The following is a 22696-nucleotide window of genomic DNA, read 5'->3' as shown; positions in this document are numbered from 1 at the left end:
GCGTCTACAAATGGCAGGGAGGAGTGAATTATAGTGGGACTGTGGGAGACAGAGCCCCCCCCCCCACGCCCCAAAGCACCCCCCCCATATTGAGGGTATGAGGCCTGGTATATTTCAGGAGAAGAGGAAGGGGGGGGGGGGGGCGCTCGCTCACCCTCACCTTTCCTGGCCTGCCAGGCTGTGGCCTCAGGTAAGGGTCTGATATGGATTTGGGTGGGGGGCCCCATGCCATTTTTTTGGTGTTTTTTTTTTTTTCATATATTACAGGCAATGGCTCAACCGCGAGCCAATTTAAATGTCATTTTTTTTTTTTCTTTAGAAATGTCAGCTTTGCTGCAGCAGGCTTATGGTTCAAGGTTCATGGTTCAGATACATGGTACATATGCGCCACTTTAGGCAGACTAAAGGAAATCTACAGGCATGATGTTTAAAAGATTTTTTTTTTCACTTTAAGCATCATTAACATCACTGCTCCTTTGAAAACAATTGTTTTTTTAAAAAAAAAAAACTTATTTGCTTTGATACATGTCCCCCAGGGCAGTACACGGACCCCCATACACTTTTTTGGCCAATAAGTCTCTATGAGTTTTGCCACATCTTACCACTGGAATTTTTGCCCATTCCTCCTTGCAAAGCTGCTCCAGCTTCTTCAAGTTGGATGGTTTGCACTTGTGAACAGCAAGACTGACCACAGATTTTCTATTGGATTGAGGTCTGGGCTTTGACTAGGCCATTCCAACACATTTACATGTTTCCCCTTAAACCACTCAAGTGTTTGGGGTCATTGTCCTGCTGGAAGGTGAACCTCCGTCCTGGCCTCAAATATAAGATTTCCCTTTATTTGGCTACTTACAGGTTTTGCTGAAGAATATCCCTGTATGTAGCACCATCCATCTTTCCTTCAACTCTGACCAGTTTCCCAGTCCCGACTGCTGAAAAAACATCCCCACAGCATGATGCTGCCACCACCATGTGGTCACGGTGGGGATGGTGTTCTTTGGGTGATGTGATGTGTTGGGTTTGCGCCAGACATAATATTTTCTTTGATGGCCAAAAAGTAAAATTTTAGTCTTTTTAGACCAGAGCACCTTCCTCCATACATCAGACCAGAGCACCTTCCTCCATACATCAGACCTGAGGACCTTCCTCCATACATCAGACTAGAGCACCTTCCTCCATACATCAGACCAGATCACCTTCCTCCATATATCAGAACAGAGCACCTTCCTCCATACATCAGACCTGAGGACCTTCCTCCATACATCAGACCAGAGCACCTTCCTCCATACATCAGACCTGAGGACCTTCCTCCATACATCAGACCAGAGCACCTTACTCCATACGTCAGACCAGAGGACCTTCCTCCATACATCAGACCAGAGCACCTTCCTCCATACATCAGACCTGAGGACCTTCCTCCATACATCAGACTAGAGCACCTTCCTCCATACATCAGACCAGATCACCTTCCTCCATATATCAGAACAGAGCACCTTCCTCCATACATCAGACCTGAGGACCTTCCTCCATACATCAGACCAGAGCACCTTCCTCCATACATCAGACCTGAGGACCTTCCTCCATACATCAGACCAGAGCACCTTCCTCCATATATCAGACCAGAGGACTTTCCTCCATACATCAGACCAGAGGACCTTCCTCCATACATCAGACCAGAGCACCTTCCTCCATACATCAGACCAGAGGACTTTCCTCCATACATCAGACCAGAGGACCTTCCTCTATACATCAGAGCAGATCACCTTCCTCCATAAATCAGACCAGATCACCTTCCTCCATACATCAGACCAGATCACCATCTTCCATACATCAGACCAGATCACCTTCCTCCATACATCAGACCAGAGGACCTTCATCCATACATCAGAGAAGATCACCTTCCTCCATACATCAGAGCAGATCACCTTCCTCCATACATCTGACCAGATCACCTTCCTCCATACATCAGACCAGAGGACCTTCCTCCATACATCAGACCAGATCACCTTCCTCCATACATCAGATGAGAGGACCTTCCTCCATACATCAGACCAGAGCACCTTCCTCCATACATCAGACCAGAGCACCTTCCTCCATACATCAGACCAGAGCACCTTCCTCCATACATCAGACCAGAGCACCTTCCTCCATACATCAGACCTGAGGACCTTCCTCCATACATCAGACCAGAGCACTTTCCTCCATACATCAGACCTGAGGACCTTCCTCCATACATCAGACCAGAGCACCTTCCTCCATACATCAGACCAGAGGACCTTCCTACATACATCAGACCAGAGCACCTTCCTCCATACATCAGACCAGAGGACCTTCCTCCATACATCAGAGCAGATCACCTTCCTCCATACATCAGACCAGATCACCTTCCTCCATACATCAGACCAGATCACCTTCCTCCATACATCAGACCAGAGGACCTTCCTCCATACATCAGACCAGATCACCTTCCTCCATACATCAGACGAGAGGACCTTCCTCCATACATCAGAGCAGATCACCTTCCTCCATACATCAGACCAGAGCACCTTCCTCCATACATCAGACCAGAGCACCTTCCTCCATGCATCAGACCAGAGCACCTTCCTCCATGCATCAGACCAGATCACCTTCCTCCGTACATCAGAGCAGAGCACCTTCCTCCATACATCAGAGCAGATCACCTTCCTCCGTACATCAGACCAGATCACCTTCCTCCATACATCAGACCAGATCACCTTCCTCTGTACATTAGAGCAAAGGACCTTCCTCCATACATCAGACCAGATCACCTTCCTCCGTACATCAGACCAGATCACCTTCCTCCATACATCAGACCAGATCACCTTCCTCCGTACATTAGAGCAGAGGACCTTCCTCCATACATCAGACCAGAGCACCTTCCTCCATACATCAGACCAGAGCACCTTCCTCCATACCTCAGACAAGAGCACCTTCCTCCATACATCAGACCAGAGCACCTTCCTCCATGCATCAGACCAGATCACCTTCCTCCGCACATCAGAGCAGATCACCTTCCTCCATACATCAGAGCAGATCACCTTCCTCCATACATCAGACCAGATCACCTTCCTCCATACATCAGACCAGATCACCTTCCTCCATACATCAGACCAGAGCACCTTCCTCCATACATCAGACCAGATCACCTTCCTCCATACATCAGACCAGAGCACCTTCCTCCATACATCAGAGCAGATCACCTTCCTCCATACATCAGAGCAGATCACCTTCCTCCATACATCAGAGCAGATCACCTTCCTCCATACATCAGACCAGAGCACCTTCCTCCATACATCAGACCAGATCACCTTCCTCCATACATCAGAGCAGATCATTTTCCTCCATACATCAGACCAGAGCACCTTCCTCCATACATCAGACCAGATCACCTTCCTCCGTACATCAGAGCAGATCACCTTCCTCCATACATCAGACCAGATCACCTTCCTCCATACATCAGACCAGATCACCTTCCTCCATACATCAGAGCAGATCATTTTCCTCCATACATCAGACCAGAGCACCTTCCTCCATACATCAGACCAGATCACCTTCCTCCATACATCAGACCAGAGCACCTTCCTCCATACATCAGATCAGAGCACCTTCCTCCATACATCAGACCAGAGCACCTTCCTCCATACATCAGACAAGAGCACCTTCCTCCATACATCAGACCAGAGCACCTTCCTCCATATATCAGACCAGAGCACCTTCCTCCATACATCAGACAAGAGCACCTTCCTCCATACATCAGACCAGATCACCTTCCTCCATACATCAGACCAGATCACCTTCCTCCATACATCAGACCAGAGGACCTTCCTCCATACATCAGACCAGAGCACCTTCCTCCATACATCAGACCAGAGCACTTTCCTCCATACATTTTGGGAGTCTCCCACATGCCTTTTCACAAACTCACAACATGCCATTTTGTTTTTTGCTGAAAGTAATGTCTTTCTTCTGGCCACTCTGCCATAAAGCCCAACTCTATGGAGCGTACGGCTTATTGTCCTCCTATGTACAGATACTCCAGTCTCTGCTGTGGAACTCTGCAGCTCCTCCAGGGTTACCTTAGGTCTCTGTGCTGCCTCTTTGATTAAGGTCCACCTTGCCTGGTCTGTGAGTTTTGGTGTGCGCCCGTCTCTTGGCAGGTTTGCTGTTGTGCCATGATTTGATGGTGCTCCTAGGGAATCATCAAAGATTTGGATATATTTTTTTTATAACCTAACCCTGACTTGTACTTCTCAACAACATTGTCCCTTACTTGTTTGGAGAGTTCCTTGGTCTTCATGGCAGTGTTTGATTAGTGGTGCCTCTTGCTTAGGTGTTGCAGCCTCTGAGGCCTTTCAGAAAGGTGTGTCTATGTAATGACAGATCATGTGACACTTATGCCGCGTACACACGACCGGACTTTCCGTTCAAAAGGTCCAACGGTCTTCCCGACGGACTTCCGAATGAATGGACTTGCCCACACACGACCGGACTTTCTGTTCAAAAAGGTCCAACGGTCTTCCTGACGGACTTTCGACGGAGTTACGACAGACTTCCGAATGAATGGACTTGCCCACACACGAACGGACTAAAGTCCATTAGAAAGTCCGTTCATTTTGAACGTGATGACGTAAGACGGGACTAGAAAAAGGAAGTTCAATAGCCAGTAGCCAATAGCTGCCCTTGCATCGTATTTGGTCCATCAAACCAGCATACAGACGAATGGTTTTCCCAATAGGAATTTAGTTCGTTGGACAGATTTGAAACATGTTCGGATTATCCCACACACGATCGGAACATCTGACGGAATGATTCCGTCTGACCTATTCTGCCGAAAAGTCTGGTCATGTGTACACGGCATTAGATTGCACACAGGTGGACATCATTTCACTAATTATGTGACTTCTAAAGGTAATTGGTTTTACCAGAGCTTTTTATGGGCTTCATAACAAAGGGGGGTGAATACATACGCACATGACAATTATCAGTTTTTTATTTCAGATTTTTTTTTTTATGTATATATTTTTCTAATTTTACTTCACCAACTTTGACTATTGTGTTCTGATCCATCACATATAATTCATATTAAAAAAACAAAACAAAAAAAAACCCCATTGAACTAAAGGCTGTAATGTAACAAAATAGGTAAAAAGCCAAGGGGGTGAATACTTTTGCAAGGCACTGTAGTTCTTTTTTAATTTTCTGCTTAGCAACAGTGAGATCACCTGTTGCCAAACAGATTCACAGATTCACAGAGCTGTGTTCAGGGAAGCTCAGAGCCGATCACCGGGTGCCGGCGGTCAGTCATTTGCCAGGACCCGGTGACCGGTAGGTGCTGTGATGAATCAAAACACAGCCGGGCCGTCAGGTGCTCCTCCTTCCTGGAACAGCAGTAAAGCCACAGTGAGCGTTCGGCAGGTGGTTAATGGTCTGAACATTTACCGGGATTATTTTATAACTACGTTAAACATTAGCAGTGAATGCCAGTGCAGTGATTGTTCTTGGACTTACCAGATAAAAGTGTAGTGGCCATAACCCTTGGCAGGGTGGCCTTAACCTTCTGGGCTTACCAGTTACCTCCGCTTGGCTCATCCTTTCACGTCTAGGGGTTCCCAGGGTTGATACCCAGCAACTTTGGACGCCGACACCAATAAAGTCCTTTTGAAAGGTTTTTATTTGCAGGAGTAACGTCCACAGTTATTGTCCCTATGTTTTAATCTGTACCAGGACAGGTCCATCCAGTGCCCAGGGCAAGGATTCTGAACTGAGCCCGCCTCCTCTGCTCTTATACATGCCATAGAATGGGTATACCGCACCCGGTACCCATTCTCTGCCACCTTGCAGTCCATGGTTGGCATGAAGTGTGCACTGCACATGTGTGGACAATCACTTGCATTCTTTCTAGAAGGTAGTTGCACAGAAGATAGTAATATGCTTTGTGTCAGCTGAGGGCAGATGGGGTGCATAGTGTACATGTTGGGGTACAGGATGACAACAGGGGCTGTCAGAGCAGACCTGAAGCTGGGATCCACTGCTTGCTCGCCATGATCTGCTGCTTGGTGGGGTGAGGGGGATGCCACCCTCCACTACTGCGCACTGGGCAACTGTCCCTTCTGCCCACCCTGGTTGGGCTGGTAGTGTTTAAGGGATCTCCTATTTTGTTTTGTTTTGTTTAGATTCCTTAATTCAGTTCTGTTAAATTTGGTTGATTCGTTCAATTCCTATTCGGGATTCCTATTCAGAATTTGTTTTATGTCTTATTCAAATTTTCTTTGAATTTACCGTTTTTTTTTTTCATTTTAAAAAGTTTGAATCAATACACTTTGAAGCGGTTGAACCAAAATGTTTTTTTTTTTTTTATTTTTTTATTTTTTTAGATTTGAATGTGGCTAAGTGAACAAACAAAAGAAAAATCTTCATTAAATGATTACAATTACTCTAATCACTTTGTGCAAATTGCTGTACCTGTACATTCATACTTTGGCGCTAATTACCATTGTTATAGAAGCAGCTAGCTGCCATAACGCTGGTATTTTCAGGCACCGTGTGTGTTTCTCTTTGAGATAAAAGCGGTCTCTGTGGTGGATTCGCTGTAAGATCACTTTTATTGGTGGTGGGAGAGAGCCCCCCCCCCCACCACCCCGGCTGAGACCACCGCCTGTGGAAGGGAATTCCACATCCTTGCTGCCCTTACAGTAAAGAACCCTCTACGTAGTTTAAGGTTAAACCTCTCTTCTTATTTTAATGAGTGGCCACGAGTCTTGTTAAACTCTCTTCTGCAAAATAGTTTTATTCCTATTGTGGTATTTGTATATTGTACCAGTACGGTATTTATATATTGAAATCATATCCCCTCTCAAGCGTCTCTTCTCCAGAGAGAATAAGTTCAGTGCTCGCAACCTCATAACTAATATCCTCCAGACCCTTTATTAGCTTTGTTGCCCTTCTTTGTAGTCGCTCCAGAGGACTGGTGCCCAGAACTGGACAGCATCCGCCACTTACCAGGGTAACTTACCAGGGCCTTTGATAGCTCTGGAGATGACCACGTACGCTCTCCCCTCACTGCCTGGATGCCGAGCGGGGGCCATCTTCCCCTCACTCGGCATTGGAGGGCGGAAGCAACGCCAAATGTCACTTTTCTCCAATGCTCTTAAAGGGGATTTTTTTTTTTAAATTACATGATTTTTTTTTTTTTATTATTATTATTATTAATGCATTTTAGTGTAAATATGAGATTTGAGGACTTTTTGACCCCCCCCAGATCTCATATTAAAGAGGACCTGTCATGCTTTTTTTATCACAAGGGATGTTTACATTGCTTGTAATAGGAATAAAAGTGACTATTTTTTTTTTTTTAACAACTTCCCGACCGGCGCGCGCCCGTGTGCCGGTCGGGACCCCCATGAGTCCGGTCGCGGGTCCCGTGGACTCGATCTCTGCAGGCATACCCACGATCGTCTCACGGGGCGGCTGAAGGAGGCGATGCTGTTGTAAACAGCATCTCCCCATTCTGCCTAGCAACAAGTGAAGCTGATCTCTGCTCCATGTGATTGGAGCAGAGATCATTGTTCACTAAAAGAAAGCCCAACCCCCCACAGTTAGTAACACACCCCTAGGAACACTTAATCCCTACACTGCCACCCACTGGTTCACCCCTTCACTGCCAGTGTCATTTACACAGGAATCACTGCATTTGTATAGCACTGATTGCTGTATAAATGACAATGGTCCCAAAAATGTGTCAAAAGTGACCAATGTGTCCGCCATAATGTCGCTGATCACTGCCATTACTAGTAAAAAAAATAATAATATTAATAAAAATGCCATAAAACTATCCCCTATTTTGTAAACACTATAACTTTTGCGCAAACCAATCAATAATCACTTATTGTGATTTTTTTTACCAAAAATATGTAGAAGAATACGTATCGGCCTAAACTGGGGGAATTTTTTTTATATATATATATATTTTTGGGGGATATTTATTATAACAAAAAGTAAAAAATAATGCGTTTTTTTTTTCAAAATTGTCCCTGTATTTTTGTTTATAGCACAAAAAATAAAAACCGCAGGGGTGATCAAATACCACCAAAATAAATCTCTATTTGTGTGAAAAAAAATGACGTCAATCTTGTTTGGAAGCCACGTCGCACGACCGTGCAATTGTCAGTTAAAGTGACGCAGTGCCAAATCGCAAAAAGTGGTCTGGTCTTAAGCCAGCAAAATGGTCCGGGGCTGAAAGTGTTTGGCACAGCTTAAAAATAAAAAAAATAAAAAGGTAAAATAAATAAGAAAAAACATTAAAATTTTAATTAAAAAAAATTATACAATAAAATTTTAAAGCGTCTCATCCCGCCGAGCTTGCACGCAGAAGCGAACGCTACCCATTGGTAGCGGCAGAGGCGATCGCGTCCACTCCCCTCACTGCCTGGATGCGAATGAGGGGAAGATGGCCCCCCTGCTTGGCTTCTTAGCATTGCACTTCCGTCCAATGCTCTTAAAGGGGATTTTTTTTTGTTTATGACATTAATTTTTTGTTTTTGTTTTTTGTTTGTTTTTTTTTTGCATTTTAGTGTAAATATGAGATGTGAGGTCTTTTTGACCCACCCCCCCCAAATCTCATATTTAAGAGGACCTGTCATGCTTTTTTTTCTGTTACAAGGGATGTTTACATTTCCTGTAATAGAAATAAAAGTGACACCATTTATTTTTTTGTTCAAATCACACATGTGAGGTGTCGCCGCGATCCTTAGAGCGAGCACAATAATTCTAGCCCTAGACCTCCTCTGTAACTCAAAACTGGTAAAATGTAGACATTTTTAAAATGTTGCCTATGGAGATTTTTAAGTGTGAAAGTTTGTCGACATTCCACGTGACGTGTTGGGTATCAATTTACTCGGCGTAACCTTATCTTTCACAATAGAGGACAAAAAAATTGGGCTAACTTTACTGCTGTCTTATTTTTTAACTCAAAAAAGTGTATTTTTTTTCCAAAAAATTGCGCTTGTCAGACCGCTGCGCAAATACGGTGCGATTGACCCACATTTATTTCTCTAGGGCAGTGATGGCGAACCTTGGCACCCCAGATGTTTTGGAACTACATTTCCCATGATGCTCATGCCCTCTGAAGTGTAGTTGAGCATCGTGGGAAATGTAGTTCCAAAACATCTGGGATGCCAAGGTTTGCCATCACTGCTCTAGGGTGTCTGAAAAAAACAAAACCATATATGTTTGGGGGCTCTAAGTCATTTTCTAGCAAAAAAAATAAAAAATTTTAACTTGTAAACAACAAATCTCAAAACGATGCTTGGGGCTGAAGCGGTTAAATCACATTTTGGCTTAACAAAAACACCAATTATTTCCAAATGGTACTCAAAACACTAAAACACGCAGTCTTTGATTTCAGAAATATGTTTACAGTTCAAATTGGAATGGAATTCGATGTGAAATTCAAAATCGAATTTCAATTAGAATTTAGTTTCGTTATTCGGAGCATTCGATAAAAAAACGTTTGTATTGTAATTTGGGTATTCGGACATATCCGAATCTCCCAATAACGAAAAATGAACGAACCAATTAAACTTCAGGTTTTAGAATGGGAACAAAAACACAACAAGAATGGAGCTTTCATATAACTTCTCTGTGTATGTTATTTCAGATGATTTATATTTATTTATGCTATATATTGTTTTAAACAAGGACTATAAAATGACAAAAAGAAATATTGTTAATATTAAAAGGAAAAAAAAAATCTTTTACAATTTTCCTTTAGTTGAGCTACGAGACCCTCCATTCCCTTCACCAGTCATTAGCAACTCTTATCGTTGAACCACAGAACTCATTAAGATATAAAGATTTTAAAGGTGCCAAGTGCCTATCATCACAATCAATAATTATCCCAAATAATTGTCACAATCAATAATTATAAATAACAATCATCACAATCATTAATTATCCCAAATAATTGTCACAATCAATAATCATCAATAATAATCATCACATTCAATAATTATCCCAAAATATTTCTAAAAAATTGTATTTAAAAATTAGTATGCATTGATTTTGATGTACTACACACTTTAAGTTTTCAATGTTTTATGATGTTAAACTAATCAATAAATAATAACTTTTAGAAATATTTTGGGATAATTATTTAACATAAAGTTAGGCATTTGACACCTTTATCCCATTCACTTCCACTAATGGGTTTCATATCTGAGATACGCTCTTCTCTCCTCCATATCACATGCATCCCCTCCATGTTTCCCGGGATCCACGCTCCCATCGGTGGACCTAGGACAAGCATGGTGGTGGGTGCCTCCAGGTATGGGGGGTTGGAGGAGACCAACAAAGGTTATCCCCTCCATGTTTCCCAGGATCCACGCTCCCATCGGTGGACCTAGGACAAGCATGGTGGTGGGTGCCTCCAGGTATGGGGGGTTGGAGGAGACCAACAAAGGTTCATTCACTGCCCCCCCACCCCTCTGTGTCTGTCACTTTCCCTGGCCACTGTGGTCAGCTTTTTCCATGCTGAGCTAATCAAAATGACCACAGCTGAATGTCAGGTGGCTTTGGGTGCCATTGAGAAGGCGATGAGCTACAACTGATTGAGTTTACAAGTCATTTTTAAAATTCCTGACACATTGGTGTTACATCGTTCAAGTTGCACTGAGTAAAAACAGCTGTATATAAAAAAAAAAAAAAACTGTGCCTGTCTTCATTTCATGTTGCAAAGCAACAAAATGTTGTTGTTTTAAAACATGACCCTGTCCTCGTTATTGAGACATCTGGCATCTGTTAGACCCCAGATCTCCCGCCTGCCCTTAAAAAGCATCTGATCTAACTAAGATCAGTTTGTAACAGATGCTTTCCCAATCCAAAAACTGATTGGTCTCTGAGTGGCCTTTGCTTGCATTTATCCGGCCCATGGGGCACTATTTCATTCACGGACGCCAACAAAGAGGCACAGTTCCTCCCAATTAAACCGACAACGGGGCCCAATAAAACCAATGCTGGGGGACCATTCCTCTCAGTGACACCAAGATGGGGCACAGTTAATGTCACTGACACCAACAATGGGGCACAATTCCTCCCAATGACACCAAAGATTGGGCAACTTTCCTCCCATTGACACCAATGATGGGGAAAAATTCCTCCCAATGACAATAATGATGGGGAAAAATTCCTCCCAATGATGCCAATGATGGGAGACAACTCCTCTCAATGACACCAATGATGGGACACAGTTCCTCCCAATGACACCAACGATGGGGCAAAATCCCTCCCAATGACACCAATGACGGGGAAAAATTCCTCCCAATGATGCCAATGATGGGGCATAATTCCTCTCAATGACACCAATGATGGGGCAAAACTCCTCTCACTGACATGAATGATGAGGCACAATTCCTCTCACTGACACCAAAGATAGGACATTGTTTACTCCAATTGATGCTGGGTCATTTTCTACTCCTGATGGCCTCATTCTGCTCCCCCCCTAAAGTCTGAAGGACAGTAAACTTTGTATAGAAAGTTTGGAGACCCCTGTCTTAGGCCATAGAGATGATCAGGATGTCCAGCTCTATGGTAAGCCAGCAGAACCGTCGGCTTCAGTCCTGGGTTCTGCGGTGGGACAGGAGAGCCAAAAGAGGCAATGGAGGGTGGGGTGAAGGAGAGAGATGACTGTAAAAGTGATCCAGCAGCTAATCAGCCACTATGATTGATTTTACATTGTAGAGCATTGCCAGCTCTAAAAAAAAGGTACTGAAGTCATAACTACAGCCATGGCCCCGGTATAACCGCTCAAACTGCCACGGAGTACCAGTACTACTTGCAGCAAAAGGGTTACCATTCCTACCTGTTATTTATTTTGTGGTTCCGTATTTACTAGAAGGATGGTGCAACACACTTAAGAAAATATATCCCGATATACGGTTGAGTAAATAAGAAATCTCATTGTTGATTTGGATGAAAATTAAATGATTATTTTTAATTAAATTCAAAACCAGCAGTTGGGGCATCTTAAAAACAGAGAAATTGATTTACTAAAGGCAAACAGGTGGTATTGTTTGCAAGAGAATTTTCACTTAATTTAGTCAATGTGGTGACAATCCACTTTGCTAAGAATACTCAATCACATGCCAGGAAAACACCTGTGTTTTTCTTGCAGATGATTGGATGACGGAAGTGAGCAGAGCTTCTCCTATGAGTTTTCCATTGACCCAGAGCTGGACACCTCCAGTGCTGGAGTTCCGGGACACACAGATGTGTTCCAAACCAAGTGATAGATGTCAGCAGAGATGCACCTCATACACTTAGGAAAATTCCCTTGCAACGTAAACAGCTTATTTGTCTTTAGTATATCAACCTCAAGGTGTGTATTATAAGCTGATAGACTGACATTACAGTTTGGGCTGGATAAGAACTTCCCCTTTGATTTCATAGACTAGAGACTTCCAATTAATGACATTTCCATTGAAGTCACCATAAAGGGCTTTCTGTACATCTTCAGAAGTCAGGATATAATCCCACATGTGAACATCTCTTATTTCACCAACCAATGACTGCTTAGGATCAAACCCTCCACCAATAGAGTCTTGGTCCTGTCCCACAACAATGCTGGCTTCAGGTGTGATAGAAGACCCTTTCATTGAGGCTTTTCTTGGGCAGAGCTTTCCATTGACCCAAAGCTGGATCACTCCAGTATCGGAATCCCAAGTCACACAGATGTGCCTCCAGTCCAAAGTCTCCGAGTCCGTTTTAAAATGAGTGACTTCCTGGTTGACATGCATAGAAAAAGTGTTTGGAGGCTGTAAGTAGAAGAGAAAGGCGTTGTCCTTCCCGGGAGTAGCGAGAGAGAAGGTACTATAAGGACGGGAAAGGTCGGTATAAGAACTTAGACAGACGCTGACTTCCTGTAATGGTTTTGTAATTGTAGGTCTTAGAATGACATGAGCCGTGTTGGTTTCTTTGGGGAAGACGAAGACTTTGCCCTCCAAATCTAGGGAAGAAAACAGACAAAGATCATTACGAATACATATCAAAGCTTCACACGCTGAATAATGAAATCAGAATTTATTTAAAGGTACAAGAATCATAACTAAACAACAATTGGATACATTCATATATCTCAGGACAGAAGTTTTCTTCACTAAGAATCATCTTTTCAATTTTTTTCAGTTGTTGTAGTTACTCCATGAGAACGTTGATTCCTTGTCATGTGATTCTTCTCTTATAATTGTCATTGTCACCTCTCATTGTTGTTGTTCATGGCAAATAAATCATAATTGTTTACAGTTATTCTGTACCGAGCGTTGGAGGAGCTTATTTATATAGTGAAGATGGCACAAAAGTTCCACGCATGCTCGGAATCAAGCAGAAGGAGCCGCACTGGGCTATTGAACTTCCTTTTTCTCAGGCTCGTCGTACATCTTGTATGTCACTGTGTTCCCATGTTCATAATTGTTGGCCAACATTTGTGTGACCGTGTGTCAGAGAAGGACTTTGGCTGCCCATGCTCGCCATGCTATTGCGCTCATGCACGTCAGATTAGCAATTCAGTGGCCCGCGAGTGTGCGCATGGCGCACACGCTATGGCGTGGCTATTTTAGGCAGCTCTGGTGTCCAAACGGGTTGTTGGTTTGTTGTCAGCTTCCCGTTTGTGCCTGTTACCTGCTGTTTGCCTGATTGCCTGTTTTTGACCCAGACCATCCCTGACTACGCTGCTTTCATCCCCGATTGACCTTGGCTTCTTTAACGGACCTCTCCTTATCTGCCTCACAGACTTTCTGATTGATTACCTGGATTTGACCCTTGGCCTGCCTTACGGACTTCCTTGCCTGATTTCACAGATCTGACCTTTGGCCTGTTTCACAGACTTGCTATTCTGCTACCTGATTCCCTTTACCTCCGGGACTGTTTACTATCACGCACAGGATCATCAGCCAGATCCTGACTCCCAGTAAACCCACCACTCAGCTCCTTAGCTTCTTCAGGAAACTGCACCAGTTGGTGGCCAGTGCTTCTGCGTGCCACCCGCTCCCTTTATCACCTCCGGGGGACGGGGTGCGCGTAGTTGCAAGGGCTAACCGCTCTCGGCATCTCGGCCTTGGTAAGTACTTGTTGTGACACCGTGTATATGAAAGACAAGTTTGAGCCAACAATCTTCGAACAAAAATCCACTTTTTCATTGGCGGAAAGTCCGATCGTGTGTACACAGCATTAGATTCAAATCTTCCACCAAAAGAGTATTGGCCCTGCCCCAGAACAATTCTGGTTTCTGCGGGCTCCTATGGGTGGTGGGTTGCGGGCTCCTACAGGCGGTGGGTTGCGGGCTCCTACAGGCGGTGGGTTGCGGGCTCCTTCGGGCGGTGGGTTGCAGGTTCCTATGGGCAGCGGCGCCTGTGTCCTCTCTGCATCATGGTGGCTTCCGCTGTGTGGGTCTTCCCTGCTCCTGCTAGGTGCATAATAGGATCACCTGTCCTTTCAGCCATCAGGTGACCGATGTCAAAACCAGCTTCCTGATTAGCTGGGAGCAGGATCAGTGTTACAACAGCGAATATTGATTCGCTGTTGTAACACACCTGGGTGGGCTCTGAGCGCACTCTGTGTGACCCGAGCCCACCCTATATTGAAGACTATTAGAGCCTCTGGCTCTAATTGGTACTTAAAAATAAACAGCCCCTCCACATTGGAATCCATGCGTCGGTGTCCCAAAAGGGGCCAGATGCATAGATATGGGAGGAGATGATGGACAGGAGGGGCAGCGCCCGTGCGCCCTTAATGAACAGGCCGCCACTGGATTTTATATGACCAGTTGTGGTTGTGAATTTTTCGATCCTATCAGAGATATACCTGCAATTTGAAAGCCCCCATTATGGTCCGAGCAGTATGTATAAGACGTTGTCCTATCAAAAAAATGTCCAATACCGGTCCACCACTCTTTGCAGACTAATTGCTGAGTGATCTATATGGACATCTGAAACACCTCTACCCCGAACAAGCCATCTGTCTCTGTAGGGCTGAACTCATGGCTTAGACCTCACCCAGCCCCCGGCTCTCCTATGGAACTCAATGATCTAAGGGCTGTCATTCGGTGAGCAGAGCAGCCGATGGAAAGAGCTCAGATCTTCCTTGTGGAACCTCTTTAAATAAAGGAATAATGGAAAAGCGGAGAAGAATCTGAATATTACACATTGTTTATTTCCACTAGCAGTAGGTGTGAGCACTGAGCAGGTTCTACCACTTACCTTCCTGTGCAAGAGACGCGGGGACCACCAACAGCAACACCACAACACTCAGCTCCATCTCTCTGAGAACATATAAAATGAATTTAAAAAAATGAATATCTTTCTTAACCACCTCCGTCCCAAGCCAATTCTGACACTTCGCTCCTACATCATGTAAAACTCATCATTACTAAGAAGCCGAAACATTATATACATATTGCGCAGCAACTTTTCAAATGCAATTTTTTGTGAGGAAAAATGAATTAAAAAACAAAACACTAAAGCTAGCCCTATTTTGTTTATATAATGTGAAGGATGATTCTATGCCGAGTAAATAAATACCTAACATGTCATGCTTTAAAATTACGCACACTGGTAGTATGGCGCAAAACTGCGATACTTAAAACTCTCCATAGGCTACGCTTTAAAAAAGTTTAAGGGTTACCAGTTTAGAGCTACACAGGAGGTCTTGTACTGGAAGTATCGCTCTCACTAACATTCAGCGGCGATACCTCACATGTGTGGCTTGAACGCTGTTAACATATGTGGGCGAGACGTACGTATGCATTCACTGGACCCCGGAGATCCGTCGCTGGATAGCAAGAGTGGATTAGCACCGCTGGAATCTTTTTTTTATTTTTTTTTATTTTTAATAAAGGAATTTTTCAAAAGTGTGTTTGTCTTATTTAACCATTTTGACACTTTCTTTGTGAAATGGTAGGGGTACTTTTGTACCCCCTTACCATTTCAAACAGGGGGGGTGGGATCTGGGGGTCCCCTTGTTAAAGGGGGCTTCCAGATTCTGATAAGCCCCCCGCCCGCAGACCCTCACAACCACCGGCCAGGGTTGTGAGGATGAGGCCCTTGTCCTCATCAACATGGGGACAAGGTGCTTTGAGGGGTCACAGACCCCCAAAGCATCCTCCCAATGTTGAGGTTATGTGGCCTGGTACAGTTCAGGAGGGAAGGGGGGCCGCTCTCTCGTCCCCCCCTCTTTTCCTGTGGCCTGCCAGGTTGCATGCTCGGATAAAGGGTCTGGTATGGATTTTTAGGGGGACCCTCACGTCAATTTTTTTTTAAATTTGATGCGGGGTTCCCCTTAATATCCATATCAGACCTGAAGGGTCTGGTATGGATATTTAGGGGGACCCCCACGTCAAATTTTTTTTAAAATTTGACACAGGGTTCCTCTTAATATCCATGTCAGACCTGAAGGGCCTGGTAATTGAATTTAGGGGAACCTCCACGCTTTTTTTTTTTTTTTATCAATGAATGAATGAATTGTCAGCTAATACAGAGAACACACATTGAGTGTTCTCTGTATTACGGGGAGCCGACAATTTAGCCGCAAGTGATTTTAAAAGACTTTTTTTCCTGCACAAATGACACTTTGTGCAGGGACAGTTCTAAGCACCAGAAACATGTGCCCCTTCACAGGCATACTATAGATACCCCCCCAGCTACAAAATTTAAAGGAATATTACACTTTTATTGTTTCACTTTAATCATTATTAAAATCACTGCTCCTGAAAAAACGGCTGTTTTTAAAACTTTTTTTTGCATTGATCCATGTCCCCTGGGGCAGGACCCGGGTCCCCAAACACTTTTTAGGACAGTAACTTGCATATTACCCTTTAAAATGAGCACTTTAGATTTCTCCCATAGACTTGTACAGGGTGTTCCGGCTTTTCGAATTTGCTGCGAACAGCCCAAATTGTTCACTGTTTGCTGAACAGGCGAACAGGCAATGTTCGAGTAGAACATGAGTTCGACTCGAACTCGAAGCTCATCCCTATACGCGGCATAATACTCATATTTGCATTTATGGGTGTCTACCAAGGAATCCTTGAAATATCTTTCCGGTCTCAGGGAACCCTCTGCTAAAAGTGACTATATCTACAACTCATGATACATTAGTGTGAAGGTCAGTGGGAAGAATGCCCCTTACACTTGTGGTCATTGGGAAGAATTACCCCCTTATAGATTGCTAAAACGTTCAAAAGGGGCCAATGGAAACTTATCTGAGAGGCAAAAATTGCTCATTGCTCAAGGAACCCCTAGTCACCTTTAGAGGAACCCTAGGGATCCATGGAACCCTGGTTGAGAAACCCTGTTCAATATAAACAAGCAGGACTTGTCACACTGACAGTGGAATCATCGTGGTGAAGGACCCACTGACTGTCACCACTGGACACCATCACTGAGACTAGCGAGATCTTCACACATCTACTCTGCTGGGAAGACTCCATAAATAGGGAGCGCATGTGATGATGCAGTGGTCAGCAAAAGATCCATTTTGATAAATCCAGCTCCGCGCGGGTTTCCCGTCCTACAGAGAGACCCGAGAGACCAGCGGGAATGTCCACCGCCTGGCCGGAGACCCGTAAAAAAAAAAAAAACAGGTCTCTGAGGTAGTAACCTGGAAGTGACGTCACAATGTCACTTCCCCTTTACTCAGCAGCCAATGGCACATACCTAAATTGCCCCCGCAAATCTAAACAATGTTCACATGACACATGTGATTTACAGACCTCCTCTGGAACGCTAAACAGGTAACCGCTAAAATTTTTAAACCGTCGCCTATGGAGATTTTTAAGTACAGCAGTTTGTCGCCATCCCACAGTTTTAAAGCGTGACATGTTGGGTATCTATTTGCTCGGCGTAACATCATCTTTCACATTATACAACAAAAATTGGGATAACTTTACTGTTTAGTTTTTTTTTTTTTTATTCATTGAAGTCTATTTTTTTCCCCAAAAAAATTAGTTTGAAAGACTGCTGCGCAAGTACAGTGTGACATAAAATATTACAATGGCCGCCATTTTATTCTTTAGGGTCTCTGCTAAAAAAAAATATATATATATATATATATATATATATATATATATATATATATATATATATATATATATATATATATATAAAGTTTTGGAGTTCTAAGTAATTTTCTAGCAAAAAAAAAAATACTGCTTTAAACTTGTAAGCAACAAATGCCACAAATAGGCCTGGTCCTGAAGTGGTTAAATAAAACGCAATTTTTTTTTATTAATACAAATCGATAAAAATGTCTCACAAAATAATATAAAACACGCACAATAAAAATATATGTCTTATAACAATGCTTTACCCTGATATGTCTATGCATTTTACAGTTATACTGCCTCCTCAGGACTTCAGTGCCTTGAAAAAGTATTCATACCCCTTGAAATTTCCCACATTTTGTTGATTTACAACCAAAAACGTAAATGTATTTTATTGGGATGTTATGGGATAGACCAACACAAAGTGGCTCATAATTGTGAAGTGGAAGGAAAATGATAAATGGTTTTCACATTGTTTTTACAAATAAATATGTGAAAAGTGTGAAGGGCATTTGTTAATACTTTGTAGAACCCCCTTTCTCTGCAATTACAGCTGCAAGACTTTCTGGGGATGGTATGGATTTTGGGGGGGCACCTACGCCATTTTTTTGTAAAATTTGGAGCAGGGTTCCCCCCGAAGGGCCTGGATGGAATTTTCGGGGGGCCCCCACGCATTTTTTATTTTTATTTTGATTCGGGGTTTCCCTTAGTATTCATACCAGACCCAAAGGGCCTAGTAATGGACTGGGGGATCCCATGCTCTTTTTTTTCAATTATCCGTATCTATATTGCTGAGACCCAACAATACATTACAGCCGCCATCAGTTTTAAATGACAATTTTGCTTTTAGAAATGTAATTTTGCTGTGGTATTGTTCTAAACACGGTAAAAATTCACCACTTTACAGGCATATTAGAGACACCCCCCAGGTACGAAATGTAAAGGAATATTTCATTTTTATTGTTTCACTTTAAGCATTATTAAAATCACTGCTCCCGAAAAAATGGCTTATGACTTTCTTTCACCAATGTCTTTCTTCTTGTCACTCTTCCATAAAGGGCAGATTTGTGGAGAGACGACTAATAGTTGTCCTGTGGACAGATTCTCCCCGCTGAGCTGTGGATCTCTGAAGCTCCTCCAGAGTTACCATGGACCTCTTGGCTCTTCTCTGATGAATGCTCTCCTTGCCCGGTATGGTCAGTTTAGGTAGATGGCCATGTCTTGGTAGGTTTGCAGTTGTGCCATACTCTTTCCATTTTCCGATGATGGATTGAACAGAGCTCCGTGAGATGTTCAAAGCTTGGGAGATTTTTTTTTCATAACCTAACACTGCTTTATACTTCTCCACAACTCTATCCCTGACCTGTCTGGTGTCTTCCTTGGCCTTCATGATGCTGTTTGTTCATTAAGGTACTCTAAGAAACCTCTGAGGGCTTCACAGAACAGCTGTATTTATACTGAGAATTAGGGCATTAGTCTCTGACTGTCTCCTGTACCATGCCTTTAGTCCCTGACTTTCTCCTGTACCATGCCTGCAGTCTCTGACTGTCTCCTGTACCATGGCTGCAGTCTCTGACTGTCTCCTATACCATGCCTTTAGTCCCTGACTGTCTCCTGTACCATGCCTGCAGTCTCTGACTGTCTCCTGTACCATGCCTGTTGACTCCTCCTTCCCTCTATCAGTTGTCACCTCTGCCCCCATGTCTCCCAATAACCCTTCTATCCCCATCCCCCACCCCCAGTGATCACAGCCTTTTCCATCTAAACTCTCCCACCCCTCAATCCCTATTTCACCCCATCTTCAACTACCTTGACCTCACTTACCCCTCCCTTCCGACCCTGCCATCACCCGGCTCCCAAACAACAACCCCCCGCCACCTCCCAAACCACCCCTCTTCGTAGGCGATAGGTATTGGTACTTGGTATCGGCGGGTACATGATGTCAAGTATTGGTACTCTTACTCGGTGTCAAAAAAGTGTCATCAGTGCATCCCTACTGAGAATTAATGACACACAGGTGGACTCTACTAATTAGGTGACTTCCGAGGGCAATTGGTTCCACAAGATTTTAGTTAGGGGTATCAGAGTAAAAGGGGGCTGAATACAAATGCCCCCCCCCCCCCACACACACTTTTCACATATTTAATTATATCATTTATCATGTTCCTTCTGCTTCACAATTATGAGCCACTTTGTGTTGCTCTATTACATAAAATCCCAATAAAATATATTTATGTTTTTGGTTGTAACATGACAAAATGTGGGAAATGTCAAGGGGTGTGAATACTTTTTCAAGGCCCTGTATATCCAGGAGTATACATGTATCATATGTTTTTTCTTTGCCAAAAAATTAGCAACCCCCCCCTTTCGCATTGAAATAGTGAATGTGTTCCCTGATATAAAAGTCGCCCTTCCACAGTGTCCTCTCCTCTCCTATCCCAGCAGTGGCTGAGCTCAGAGGTGACCTTCCTTCTTAAGGCCCCGTTCACACCTCAGCGTTTTGTAGCTCGAACCTCTCATAGAAATGAGAGGTTCAATAATGGAAACGCGCCATTTGCCTGTTTTTGTGCGCATGCACTCGTTTTGTGGTGCTTTTTTAGCGCAATTTTCCGCTCAAATTAAAAAAATAAAATAGTAATAATATATGAATAAATGAAAAATAAATACACAAATAACTAAAAAGTAGTAGTAGTAGTAACCTAATAAAAAAAAAATGTATAATGAATAATAATAAAAAATAAATTAAAGATAATGGAAAAGCAAAAAAAAGCTGTAAGCCCCCGTACACACATGGTCGGACATTCCGACGGAAAATGTCCGATCGGACCGTGTTGTCGGATAATGTGTGGGCTCCATCTAACTTTTTCCGTTGGAATGTCTGACCAACAAAGTTTGTGAGCTGGATATAAAGTTTTCCGACAACATGATCCGATCGGACTTCATCCGTTCGTTTGTAGAGATTTCCGATCGGACAAAGTGCCACGCATGCTCAGATCAAATTACGGGACCAGAGCTATTGGCTACTAGCCTGAACGTAGTCCCGTCCTAACGAACGGACGTCATCATGTTCTGAATGATCGGATTTTCTGACAACTTTGTCTGACCGTGTGTATGCAACACCAGTTTAGGACAAAATCCCTTGGAAAAAAATCCAACAGATTTTGTTGTCGGAATGTCCGACCGTGTGTACGGGGTATAATACCTAGCAACAAATCATGCAACAGATAATAGGGTTTTCTATTGGCTAATAAAAAAACGCCAAAGCTCAAAAACGTATGAAAACACGCAAGTCACACATAAAAATAGATGGAAAAAAAAAAACGCTGGAAAATTGCTTACAGACACAGCACTTAGGTGTTGGGTTCCTGACTGACCTGACCTGACCTCTGACTTTAATATTGTTGGTCACCGGCCGGAATCAAGAATTATTCAAATATCAGATTTTTCTCATCTTTATCCTTATCCAGAACAATCACACCTATTCAGCTTAGTTCCCCAGCTTTGTGTTACCTGCGATCTCTGTGTACGGTGTTGTTGGTCTGGTTGTAGCCTTCTCCTTTGTGGAGTCTCAAAAGGTCCTCCTGATAATGGTGAGATGAGAGGATGGAGGGGTGTTATTAAGTCTCTTCATCGTAAGAAACTCCTCCTCCTCCGACCTCCATCAATGAGATCAACATTATGGAGGAGAAGTTAGCATGGAGGATAGAGTTACGTCTTCAATCTTATTACTTGTATTTCCTGTATAACCTTCACTTAAGTTTTTGTCCAGAGGATTATTGCACAAAAGCACAGGAAATCAAACAATACTCCTGGGAAACAATAAGGACAAATGGCAAAATAAACAGTTCTCGGAAGACAGATAATTAAGACGATATATAATATCTTAGTGGTCAGGTTTTGTTTAAAAACACATATTCTTGCCAGTTAGAGATGGGCCAAAATCCCCCCAGTTTGGTTTGCATCAGAACGCCTGGACAGAGAAAAAGTTCTGACCTGAACAGCGAACCCCATTGAAGTCTATGGAAACCCAAACTTGAAAAATAAAAAGTCCCCGTTTTTAAGGCTTATGTGCAAGTTATTGGCCATAAAAAAGATATGGGGATCTGGGTACTGCCCTGGGGGGACACAACATTTTTTTGAAAAAAGATCGTTTTTACAGGAGCAGTGATTTATATTAACAATCAAATATAAAAAAAATCCCTTAAATATAGTGCATGGGGGTCCCCTAATGCCGCGTACACACGAGCGGACTGTATGGCCTACTTAGTCCGTCATACAATCCGACAGACAGTCCGTCGTACTTTCCACTGAACGGACTTGACCACACACGGATGCCCAAACAGTCCGTTGAAAGCTTGCGCGATGACGTATACAGTACGTACGACGGGACTAGAAATAGGAAGTCCAATACACAGCAATGCCCTGTAAATCCTTTCTGGGCATGCGTCATACTTAGTCCGTCCGACTAGCATACTGACGAGCGGATTGTCCGCTGAAACCAAAGTATGACGGACAGAATTTTGAAAAATCCGAAATACTTAGTATGCCGGACTGCACGCTGAAAAAGTCCGCTGAAGCCCACACACGAGC

General features: G+C 43.4%; 1 protein-coding gene across 1 annotated transcript; it reads right to left on the bottom strand.

The window, feature by feature from the left end:
• Nucleotides 1-9667: 9667 nt before the first annotated feature.
• On the bottom strand, nt 9668-21781 carry LOC143962152 (C-reactive protein-like). The gene is made up of 3 exons (XM_077471483.1): nt 21617-21781; nt 15267-15328; nt 9668-13018 (listed from the first exon to the last, which is right to left on the bottom strand). The coding sequence occupies exons 2-3, from the start codon at nt 15322-15324 to the stop codon at nt 12420-12422; spliced, it is 657 nt and encodes a 218-aa protein (XP_077327609.1). The 5' UTR covers nt 15325-15328; nt 21617-21781; the 3' UTR covers nt 9668-12419.
• Nucleotides 21782-22696: the final 915 nt, after the last annotated feature.

The sequence above is a fragment of the Lithobates pipiens genome, unplaced genomic scaffold (genome assembly GCF_037356315.1).
Source record: "Lithobates pipiens isolate NorthernLeopardFrog02 unplaced genomic scaffold, aLitPip1_a1.2 Scaffold_8, whole genome shotgun sequence".
Classification (NCBI taxonomy): Eukaryota; Metazoa; Chordata; class Amphibia; order Anura; family Ranidae; genus Lithobates; species Lithobates pipiens.
The sequence above is the reverse complement of the archived record's forward strand: the minus strand, read 5'-3'. Positions and strand labels throughout refer to the sequence as shown.